The 12,250-nt window shown below is 45.5% G+C and overlaps 1 protein-coding gene across 1 annotated transcript in view; it reads left to right on the top strand.

Moving 5' to 3' along the window:
• The window catches only part of dock3 (dedicator of cytokinesis 3), a 1,008,697-nt gene that overhangs the window by 768,493 nt on the left and 227,954 nt on the right, over nt 1-12,250 (top strand). Inside the window, exons 18-20 of the mRNA XM_067999007.1 lie at nt 3,991-4,162; nt 9,494-9,591; nt 11,249-11,332. Of these exons, the coding sequence (XP_067855108.1) occupies nt 3,991-4,162; nt 9,494-9,591; nt 11,249-11,332 (354 nt within the window). The remainder of the gene's footprint in view (nt 1-3,990; nt 4,163-9,493; nt 9,592-11,248; nt 11,333-12,250) is intronic.

The following is a 12,250-nucleotide window of genomic DNA, read 5'->3' as shown; positions in this document are numbered from 1 at the left end:
TCTCCCCACATTTCAAACAATGCACAGTGCCAACTCTCCCCACCTTTCAAACATGGCACAGTGCCAACTCTCCCCACATTTCAAACATGGCACAGTGCCAACAGTCCCCACATTTCAAACAACGCACGGTGCCAACACTCCCCACAGTTCAAACAACGCACGGTGCCAACACTCCCCACATTTCAAACAACGCACAGTTCCAACACTCCCCACAGTTCAAACAACGCACGGTGCCAACACTCCCCACATTTCAAACAACGCACGGTGCCAACACTCCCCACATTTCAAACAACGCACAGTTCCAACACTCCCCACAGTTCAAACAACGCACGGTGCCAACACTCCCCACATTTCAAACAACGCACAGTTCCAACACTCCCCACAGTTCAAACAACGCACGGTGCCAACACTCCCCACATTTCAAACAACGCACGGTGCCAACACTCCCCACATTTCAAACAACGCACAGTGCCAACACTCCCCACATTTCAAACAACGCACGGTGCCAACACTCCCCACATTTCAAACAACGCACAGTGCCAACACTCCCCACAGTTCAAACAACGCACGGTGCCAACACTCCCCACATTTCAAACAACGCACAGTTCCAACACTCCCCACAGTTCAAACAACGCACAGTTCCAACACTCCCCACAGTTCAAACAACGCACGGTGCCAACACTCCCCACATTTCAAACAACGCACAGTGCCAACACTCCCCACATTTCAAACAACGCACAGTTCCAACACTCCCCACAGTTCAAACAACGCACGGTGCCAACACTCCCCACATTTCAAACAACGCACGGTGCCAACACTCCCCACATTTCAAACATGGCACAGTGCCAACTCTCCCCACATTTCAAACATGGCACAGTGCCAACACTCCCCACAGTTCAAACAACGCACGGTGCCAACTCTCCCCACATTTCAAACCAGGCACAGTGCCAACTCTCCCCACATTTCAAACATGGCACAGTGCCAACACTCCCCACAGTTCAAACAACGCACGGTGCCAACACTCCCCACAGTTCAATCAATGCACAGTGCCAACACTCCCCACAGTTCAATCAATGCACGGTGCCAACACTCCCCACAGTTCAATCAATGCACGGTGCCAACAGTCCCCACATTTCAAACAACGCACAGTGCCAACACTCCCCACATTTCAAACAAGGCACAGTGCCAACTCTCCCCACATTTCAAACAACGCACAGTGCCAACACTCCCCACATTTCAAACAAGGCACAGTGGCAACACTCCCCACATTTCAAACAACGCACGGTGCCAACTCTCCCCACATTTCAAACAAGGCACAGTGCCAACACTCCCCACATTTCAAACAAGGCACAGTGCCAACTCTCCCCACATTTCAAACAAGGCACGGTGCCAACACTCCCCACATTTCAAACAACGCACGGTGCCAACACTCCCCACATTTCAAACAACGCACAGTGCCAACACTCCCCACATTTCAAACAACGCACGGTGCCAACACTCCCCACATTTCAAACAAGGCACAGTGCCAACACTCCCCACATTTCAAACAAGGCACGGTGCCAACACTCCCCACATTTCAAACAACGCACGGTGCCAACACTCCCCACATTTCAAACAAGGCACGGTGCCAACTCTCCCCACATTTCAAACAAGGCACGGTGCCAACACTCCCCACATTTCAAACAACGCACGGTGCCAACACTCCCCACATTTCAAACAACGCACTGTGCCAACTCTCCCCACATTTCAAACAACGCACGGTGCCAACACTCCCCACATTTCAAACATGGCACAGTGCCAACTCTCCCCACATTTCAAACAAGGCACAGTGCCAACACTCCCCACATTTCAAACATGGCACAGTGCCAACTCTCCCCACATTTCAAACAAGGCACGGTGCCAACTCTCCCCACATTTCAAACAAGGCACGGTGCCAACTCTCCCCACATTTCAAACAACACACGGTGCCAACACTCCCCACATTTCAAACATGGCACAGTGCCAACACTCCCCACATTTCAAACAACGCACGGTGCCAACACTCCCCACATTTCAAACAAGTCACAGTGCCAACAGTCCCCACATTTCAAACAACGCACGGTGCCAACACTCCCCACATTTCAAACAACGCACGGTGCCAACACTCCCCACATTTCAAACAACGCACGGTGCCAACACTCCCCACATTTCAAACAACGCACGGTGCCAACACTCCCCACATTTCAAACAACGCACAGTGCCAACACTCCCCACATTTCAAGCAAGGCACGGTGCCAATACTCCCCACATTTCAAACAACGCACGGTGCCAACACTCCCCACATTTCAAACATGGCACAGTGCCAACACTCCCCACATTTCAAACAAGGCACAGTGCCAACTCTCCCCACATTTCAAACATGGCACGGTGCCAACTCTCCTCACATTTCAAACAAGGCACAGTGCCAACACTCCCCACATTTCAAACAAGGCACAGTGCCAACACTCCCCACAGTTCAATCAATGCACGGTGCCAACACTCCCCACAGTTCAATCAATGCACGGTGCCAACACTCCCCACAGTTCAATCAATGCACGGTGCCAACACTCCCCACAGTTCAAACAACGCACGGTGCCAACACTCCCCACATTTCAAACATGGCACAGTGCCAACACTCCCCACATTTCAAACAAGGCACAGTGCCAACTCTCCCCACATTTCAAACATGGCACGGTGCCAACTCTCCTCACATTTCAAACAAGGCACAGTGCCAACACTCCCCACATTTCAAACAAGGCACAGTGCCAACACTCCCCACAGTTCAATCAATGCACGGTGCCAACACTCCCCACAGTTCAATCAATGCACGGTGCCAACACTCCCCACATTTCAAGCAAGGCACGGTGCCAATACTCCCCACATTTCAAACAACGCACGGTGCCAACACTCCCCACATTTCAAACATGGCACAGTGCCAACACTCCCCACATTTCAAACAAGGCACAGTGCCAACTCTCCCCACATTTCAAACATGGCACGGTGCCAACTCTCCTCACATTTCAAACAAGGCACAGTGCCAACACTCCCCACATTTCAAACAAGGCACAGTGCCAACACTCCCCACAGTTCAATCAATGCACGGTGCCAACACTCCCCACAGTTCAATCAATGCACGGTGCCAACACTCCCCACATTTCAAGCAAGGCACGGTGCCAATACTCCCCACATTTCAAACAACGCACGGTGCCAACACTCCCCACATTTCAAACATGGCACAGTGCCAACACTCCCCACATTTCAAACAAGGCACAGTGCCAACTCTCCCCACATTTCAAACATGGCACGGTGCCAACTCTCCTCACATTTCAAACAAGGCACAGTGCCAACACTCCCCACATTTCAAACAAGGCACAGTGCCAACACTCCCCACAGTTCAATCAATGCACGGTGCCAACACTCCCCACAGTTCAATCAATGCACGGTGCCAACACTCCCCACAGTTCAATCAATGCACGGTGCCAACACTCCCCACAGTTCAATCAATGCACAGTGCCAACAGTCCCCACATTTTAAACAATGCGCAGTGCATAACTACAAATGAAGCATAACTGCCTCCCCTTTATATCGCAGCCCCCTTGAGATAAAGGTCAACATTCCATTAGCCGTTTTGATTGCTTGTTTGTTGAGCCGTGAATTTAATAGAATAAACCAGGTTACCCTCCACTTTAGCAGCTCAACATCACAACTATACTCTAGACCCCAGACTATACATAAGCAATGACAAAGGAAATCAACTAGTTAATTAATAATATTAGGTTCTCTTTTAAAACTGATTACTGCACACTCTTCTTTTTTGCTGCTGGGGGTCTGCCATTGCATCAACTGAGGAATACATGCACTGGACGCTATGGAGTCGTCACTTGATTGAAGGGATTGTGCGAGGAAGGCAAGATGTATGATGGAGTCAAATGGTAGAGAGAATTAAATTAATCTGGGAGTTTTATTTTACAGTGTGATGAAAATAGCACTTTCAGTAACCATGGGCTTTACCTGGGTCTCCCCTGCTGTAAAGAGGACTTCAACGGCTGCCCCAACATCCCATCCAGTCTCATATTCCAGCGAAGTACCAAGGAGTTCTTTTGGATCTCGACCCTACTCTCATCTACTAAATTGACCCAGAATGGTAACGTTGAAATATTTTGTGCTATTTTTCAGAGTTTTACATTGGTGTCTGTGCTGATACAGCTGCTACCTCTTATTTACACAGCACTTACAGATACTCGTACCAATACTAGAGCCCATTAGACACCAGGTACGAATACTTAACATGTTCATCTCAGATTGTTCTCTGCCATTTAATGGGTTTTACACTTCCGCTGAGGTACCAAAATGAGCAATTTCGAACCAATGTATTAAACGATCGTACACAAGTATCACACAGCGTAATTTCAGGGCCAATGAGTCTGCCTGTGCATACTGATGTTAGATTGGATGTTTCAAGTTTGAGGTGTTTGGTTGACAGTGCACTGGGGAGGGATGGGGTTCTGTGCTGGGCAGACAAACATAAGAGCTGCCTTACCTTATCTAGAAGTGCCATTGGTTTTGGTCGTCACCTCTTATGGTGTGTCGAGTGGGTGATGAGGTCTGAAATGTTTTAAATAAGGGAACTTAAATATAGTCCAACCAGAATCTTAGCCACAATTAATGGGGCAAAAAAAGACATTTTTATGGACAATAGGTGACAATTTCCTCTGTGTAACAAAATCAAAAACCCATTTGAAGAAATGTTGCCATAAAGATTGGTTTGAGATCAGTGGAGAGTGCTGGCCCTGGTGTGGTAAAGTGTGCCTATTTTCCCTCGGGTGTTGGACTGGGCTGCCTCCATCTTGCTGCTGCTCTGGGAGTGTTGATGGACATTTGAGTACTTCTTGTTCTGGGTGTGGCACTGTGTAATCTGTTCAGTGTAACACATTAAAATCCCATAGTTTGAAGAACCTGCCCAGGGAGGGCTGAACAGAAAGCAATTGTGCATTCCAGGGTGTACTTCATACAACTGGACAGCAGCGTCTGTTAGACATAAAGAAACAATTTTCCCATAAGCAGTGGAGGGTTTTTTTTAGTGCAATTCCCCAATTTGTGAAGGATTGTGGAAAATGGATTATTGTAAATCTGCAAAGCTGTATGAACAGAGGCATGAGCTGGATGCAAAAGTTTTATATTGTAAGAAAACAGATAAAAGTATAAGGGTGGATCACGCAGCTGAGCCCTTGAGGGAGAGATTTTAACTGAATAATCTGATTATTTTGCTTCACAGGGGACGAGCCGTCTTTCTGAACTAAAGATTAAATCCTTTCTCACAGAAATGTGTTGTGTTAAGATTTCCAGTAGCTCCATACCTTTCAACAAAATCAGCACATCCCAGTGCTGATTTTCTCCCCTTTGTCCTCTCCCAAAAGCACTGGGCTATAAGTCCATGAGTACTGACAGCCCTCTGGTGCCTTGTCGTTCTTCCCTGTGAGCCGAGCTAGTCAGGAAGTGTTGGCAAGCTGTTCCATCACTGGGGGTCGTAACAAAGTTCAGTCTTATCCTCACCCATTGCCCACACACGCACACTTGCATTGGGAATCACTGAACTGCAATCAGAAATGCCTGATTTTATTTTCCCCCTGTTCCTAACCCAGAGTGGCGAGGCAAACTGCAGCACCCTAACTGCTGACCAGCTGAGATCAGCTAACTCAGCAAAGACTGGGGATGAAACCTGGGCCTTCTGATCTGCATGACTTAATGCCACATCAGGAGGTCAGATTTACCCACCGAGTGAATAAATACCTTTTAGCTGCACTATTTACATTTGATTTTTCCTCTCATTTACTTTCCCTCCTCCTTGAGGAATCCCACACAGTGTTTCCTAATTGAGCAGTTGGCTAGGGCCTCTTGTCCCATTGCTACTCTGTAATCGCAGTGTAACAGTAACCCTGGGGGGGATGACTGTGGATATTCTGTACATTCTGGTAGAGAAGCCTCTACGCAACCTCTCCTTGATGGCTTAACCGAGACTGGGAAGTCATCTACAGGTGGAATTGGGATCACCCTCAGGTCACCAGCTCTGGTTGGACATATTCCTGGAAGTTTCATCACATCACCTTCTGTCTCCAACTGCCCCGCCCAGTCAAACAGTTTTTTTTCTCCCATCTCCAATATTCTTATAACAAATAAACAAATGTGTTCAAAGAAAATTAAAATAAAAGCACAATTGTATTAATGCCCCAACAACCACAACTTGCGATTATATAGCACCTTTAACGTAGTAAAAGGTCCAAAGGCGCTTCACAGGAGCGTTTTCAAACAAAATTTGACGCCAAGCCAAACACAGATATTAGGACAGGTGACCAAAAGCTTGGACAAAGAGGTAGTTTTAAGGAGTGTTTTAAAGGAGGAGAGAGAGGCGGAGAAATTTAGGGAGGGAATTCCAGAGCTTAGAGCCTCGGAAGCTGAAGGCACGGCCGCCAATGGTGGAACGATTAAAATCGGGGATGCGCAACAAGCCAGAATTGAATTTTTCTTCCGAGTTGCATGCAGCAGTGTCCAGGAGATTAATCTTTAACTCCTGGCAACTCCAGGACAACCCTAGAGGGTTGGCAGCCATATCACAAACCCATATTCTGTCGATCCACAGTACAGCCTGCTCCATAGCCAGTCTGCCCAAAGTGTTGAACCAGATTTTGTTTAAAAAAAAGAACAACTGCACACTGTACTGTCAGCAACTGTGTACAGGAATAAACAGGCCTCTGTTGGATGCTCACAGTGAAACCGATGCAGACATATTTAGAGAGCTGATAAGGAGTATAAACATCAACACCAACAGTGCTTCCTCTCCTGAAATCTATATAATTGAAAATGTTGCTTCTGGCACACCTCAGTCGCCCCACACCTGAAAGTGCAGCCTCAAGCATCAGACACTGATGGGACAAAATTCTGAAAATAACGTTATCTGCTAAGTTAGCGATCCGATATCTGATTAACTAAGTGCAAACAAATCAAAAGTAACAATGAGGAACAAGTAACCAGCAGAAAACCAACCTACCAATTTTCATAAATTGACAGCCAATGCCCTTCTTGAATGAGGTCAGTATATGTAACTAAATATAACATTTATTTCATGAGAAATACGTAAAACATTAAACAATTCTGAAAAAAAAAACCTAAAATTGGTCATTTAATGCTTGAAATACATGCAAGAAACTTTCCCTATATAGGCCTGCCCTTCTCTTTCAGGCTTGGGACTTGAGTTGGAAATTTCACCTAGACCTTGGGTCATTTCTAACTGCTGTGGACTGTGTGTGTGTGTGTGTGTGTGTGTGTGTGTGTATACATGTCATGGGAGGTGCACTGTGCATCCTGCAGCTGTGGGACAACATCCAGAATGTAATGTGAAAACCAGGCAGTAAGTTGACACAATTACAATGATGAGGTGCAAGGATTATCTTATAGGATGATGCTTTTTAATGTTGCTGAGGGAGCTGATGTTTCTGCCGGGGAGGGGGGTGCGTTAGTGGTATAATTTACTGTTGATCTTCGACACTGCCATAACAGTCAGCCAGACCAGGACTGTGGCGAATGATCACTTGTTCAGGGGCTGGTCATTGGCAATGTAAGATATCTCCCTGGGCAGTACTACAGCAACAATATCCTCAGCAAGAGCCACAAATCAGGGGGAGAAAATATATCTATTGTAATCATGTAAATAACTGAGAAAAAGCAGGACAGTTTTGGGGAGGGAGGAGGGAAGAATAAACAAAATACTTGCATCTTCAGCAAATACTGAAAATAGAAGGTAGACCAAAAAATAATGTACATAATTGGAGTTTATGATTAATGACCAAAATCACTTGCAGCTTGAACAAGTTTTGTAAAGAAGGTAAATATAGCATCACAAATATTCGATCTGTGAGGCCACGATCATTTAGTATCAGAAAATTATGCAATATTTTTACCTCCTGCCAGTCATGTGATATATTTCTTCAGTAAATTTGATGAACAATACACGGTCCCATTTCGACTGCTTTAGGACTACAGTAAACTGTCCTACCCATAATCAATGCCGCCAGATATCATCAGTACTTGTTAAATCTATCAGTTGAGGGATTGGGTGGCAGAGTAGCATATTTTCACCTTGGGACCTGGGTTTGAATCCAGCCCAGACTGATGGTGTAAAAGTCTTCTCTGCTACCTGTGAGAGTCCTGTGTGGGATCAGTTTGGACGCTCTCAATCAAGTTCCATGGAGTACGGGCCCAGAGCACCTAACATAAAAGTAAATAGCAGTCTCACTTCGAGAAGCCACAGGATGGCTGGTGTTGAAATAGAAAAATGTCACATTGATGCAGCAGTGAGCACTATTCTGGGATTATTGGGACAAAATAGAGAGAGCTTTACTTTGTATCTAACCTAACCTGCGAGCACTTGATAGGACAGTGTAGAGGGAATTTTGCATCTGATCAGTGCTGTACGTAGCGTTAGTGCTTGATGGAGCTCCACTCTGCATCGAACTGTGTTATACCTGATCCTAAAATAATTGAACACTGACACTGGGTACCCGAAATGGGAAATGTTCCATTCCCAAGCACTAGCATTCCTACCTCGATGAGCACAAAATACCTATACCTACAATAAGCTGCACATCATACTGAACAAATTAAATTTCATCTATTGTAAGAAATTATTCACTAAACACAAAATATTAATAACTCAAAGCTGTGCCAACACATCATTATTACACTTGGTTACAATTCTGTTTTCATTCATTAAATGAGCTATTTAAGAAGATCAGAGGCCATTCAGTCATTCATTGAACTACCAAAAATAACAAATAGATTTCTGTTAGAACCTTTCAATATTGAATAAACTAAGAGATGCAGTCATGGATTTGTCTGCAGTGCACACGTTATTTGGAGGTTGGGTTCTCGTTAGGTTTGAAGCGGAAAGTTCATTTCCAAGGGTGGTTGCTCAGTCTCTTCGATAATTGAATAACAAAGAGTAAAAGTCACGTTTACAGTTGCTGTATTTGGAAAAATATTGTGTGCTGCTCAAACAGATCCCTTTTGCATAGGTGCAGTGGTTTTTAAAATTCTTGCCCCTCTCCCACCCCGCTTCCTTTGTCCAATTTCAGAGTAAGCAGAAGGTGGCAACCCTTGTTATTTTGCAGGACAATCATTATGCACAGAATTTTCAATGCTGCCACATGAGGTTGATGAGATGTTGTCATTATGTTACAACAGTTAGGAATCCTGATAATTTACTTCGAGGTACCATCCAAGTATAAGCTGAACGAGCAGACTCTGAGGTACTGATGAATTTGTCCCTCACACTCGGGCTCTGAAAATTTTCAGTAGGAATGCTGCTTGGGATTTGTTTCTTTGATGAGCGATACTTCTTGTTATTTCTGCGTCTCCTTGTCTGTGCACTGTATCAAACAGCATCCAGTCTATTTAATGCCTGATTTCTGATTGGCTGCAGTTGACCTCCTTGCCCTTTTGAAGTGGAAAGCACAGCCAGACAGGGTGATGGACATCCTGGGGAGGCTGCGTCATGTCAGCGGTGAAGAAATAGTTAAAGTAAGTCGATGTTCAAATTGTGTTGTTCAGCGGGTTCAGCCCATATCCTCAGAGGATAGTTAGAACAGCCTGAGCTCCCGTTCAAAGAATGTGCTCTTCTCTCCTTCTCTTCTCATTTCTTTAGTCTCATCTTTTCTCCATTTCTCTTCTCGGTGCTTCTCTGCTCGTTTCTGCTTCTCTCGTCTATCCTTGTCTCTCCTCTCCACATCTCTCCTATTCCAACCCTTCTCTATAACCCACATCTCTCCGTTCCCCTGCTTTCACCTCCACCACTCCACCTGCCCCCTTGCCACTGCTCCAATTCTCTCTCCTAACCCACTTCCTTCACCTCTCCCCTCTCCCTCATATATCTGCCCTCACCTCTCCTCTTCCCCCTCCCTATTCACCCTTCCTTCCCTCTCCTCCTCCTCTCCCTCTTAGAAAATCAATGCACAGACGGAGCAGTGTGTTAAACTTTTCCAGTGTTCATACGGTTGACTGTTGATGACTATTACTGGTTTTACTAAAGAATTGTGTGACTTTCACCGGGCTGTTATTACCACTAATGTAGGGCATAATGTGAGGCATAAAGTGATGAGAATCTCCAACATACTCTGCTAAGGAGGACACTTTTGATTGAGAGATCTAGGCAAAGGGTTGTGTTCACAGTGCAGTATTGAAAAGAATAGGACAGAAGGTGAGATAAATCAAAAAGAAGTGGAGGTTAGGGTTACCAAGTGTGGATTTTAAAGGCTGTAAATTGTTGAAGGACTGCCTATTGAGAGAGGTAAAGGATTTGAGGTGTTGGAAAAGAATAAGTGGGATACACTATGATGTGTCTTGATTTCAACACAGTAAGGATGCAGGGAATTGGAAAAGAAGATAGAATTTGCAGGGATTATTGGGGAGGAAGATATTAAGCAGAGACTTGGTTCTTCCACGCAGGGCGCTCATGAAAATGGAAGGGTGAGTCACCCCAGTCTGCTCTCACGTAGGTTGCATTGGCCGGATCAAGAGTATCCAGAAGACTAAGTGCAGTTTGCCTGCCTGCTGTCTCAGGAGAGGGGGAGTTGGTACAGGGACCAGGGAGACCTGGAAAACAGACAGGCTGGGAGCAGGGCCAATTATTCAAGAGATTTAATAGATAGTCTCAAGAAAGATTTATAAACTTTGGCCCGTTGCAAGTATAATCTAAATGAATGACTTTTTACCCTTATCCAATATTCATTTGTACAACTCTTCTCCTGAAGGCTGTGACTGCGAGCTGGGATATAGTTCCACTCCCTCACCCAAATGGTTATTAGCTGCAGTGGGCATTGCAATCCCAATCCTATCCTCATCTGACATCCTCACATGCAGGGGGATCACTGGATAGCGATCCCCGTGGCAAGAGATGCAGAGGACAATAGTGGCGTCCCCAGCAGAGAGCACCATTCACAGGTCGAAACCTGGTCCTCCTTCATCTCCATCACTCCTTACCGCATGGTGTATTAACCCACTGAAACATTGCAGAGAAGATCCAAGCCACTGGCTGCTTATTCTTGAGAACTGACTCTAAATAGAATTAAAAAAGGATCCACCCCTTTCTGAAGTAGTTTGATTTCAGTGCAAAGGCTCAGCGAATGGGTATCATTTATACTGAAGCAGCTCCCCTAGTTAAATCTCTTCTCTTTTCCAGTTTTTACAGGATATTTTAGACACGCTATTTTCAATTTTAGATGACAACACAGAGAAATATGGGCTGCTAGTATTTCAATCCTTGGTAAGTATCACTAACCTAATAAGTTATATACCCAGGCATTTCCTGGCATTGTGTGACGTAAAGACTGTGGGGTGCGTTGTTCTCAGAATACGCTGGTAGTTGGGATTCGCGCCCCATTGCAGTGTGTGGTGAAGTACTCGGCTTGACCAGTTGTTTCAGCTCCATTTTATAGAACGGACAGCTCAAGCACAGCATTTGCCAAATTACAAAAAAAATTAAGATACCATTTTGTTTTATTTCCTCTCCCCTCCTTCCCGAAGGTTCTGACCCTTGCGGGGGTTCCAGGTACCTTTCGGTAACTCATTGTAAAAGTAGCCATTGTTCACGTGTGAACCTAGGGAGTAAGTGCTAGCAGACTATACAACTGTGTAGGATACACAGTCGAGCCCAATCCTGTCCTCACCTTGCATCCACATTCCAGCAGGCTTGTTGGATAGGAATCAGGAGCAGGAACCCTGACTAACGTTCCCTTTCGTAACCCAGAAGTGCTGAGGCCAGTTGCAACACCCATCCCCTCCCAGGCTGACTCAGCATAGAGTGCGGATTACACCTGGGACCTTCCTGGTCTGTATGGCTCAGGACCATGATGAACAGTGAATCGGGGTGGCTGCAAAGTTATTACCGTGAATGGGGTGTTTCCGCCTACCTGTAGCGTAACTCCTTTTGCCTGTTTCCTATCATTTCCCAGTCTGAATGACAGATTTGATGAGCTCACTTCCTCAGCAGTCACTGTACTTGACCAAGAGACAAGCTGGAGGAAGCAAGACCAGGCGAGCTGAGAGACCAATACCGTAACACTGTTTTAAAAAAAAATTAAATAAAATTGTTTTTAAAATATAAAGGTACCCTCAGGATGAATGAGAGCACATTGAAATAATGGCTGGCAGTGTTGATGAGTGTTAGGGTTCCATTTCTCTA

Source organism: Heptranchias perlo, chromosome 17 (genome assembly GCF_035084215.1).
Source record: "Heptranchias perlo isolate sHepPer1 chromosome 17, sHepPer1.hap1, whole genome shotgun sequence".
Lineage (NCBI taxonomy): Eukaryota > Metazoa > Chordata > Chondrichthyes > Hexanchiformes > Hexanchidae > Heptranchias > Heptranchias perlo.
Note: the sequence above shows the minus strand (reverse complement) of the source record. Positions and strands in the feature narration are given on the sequence as shown.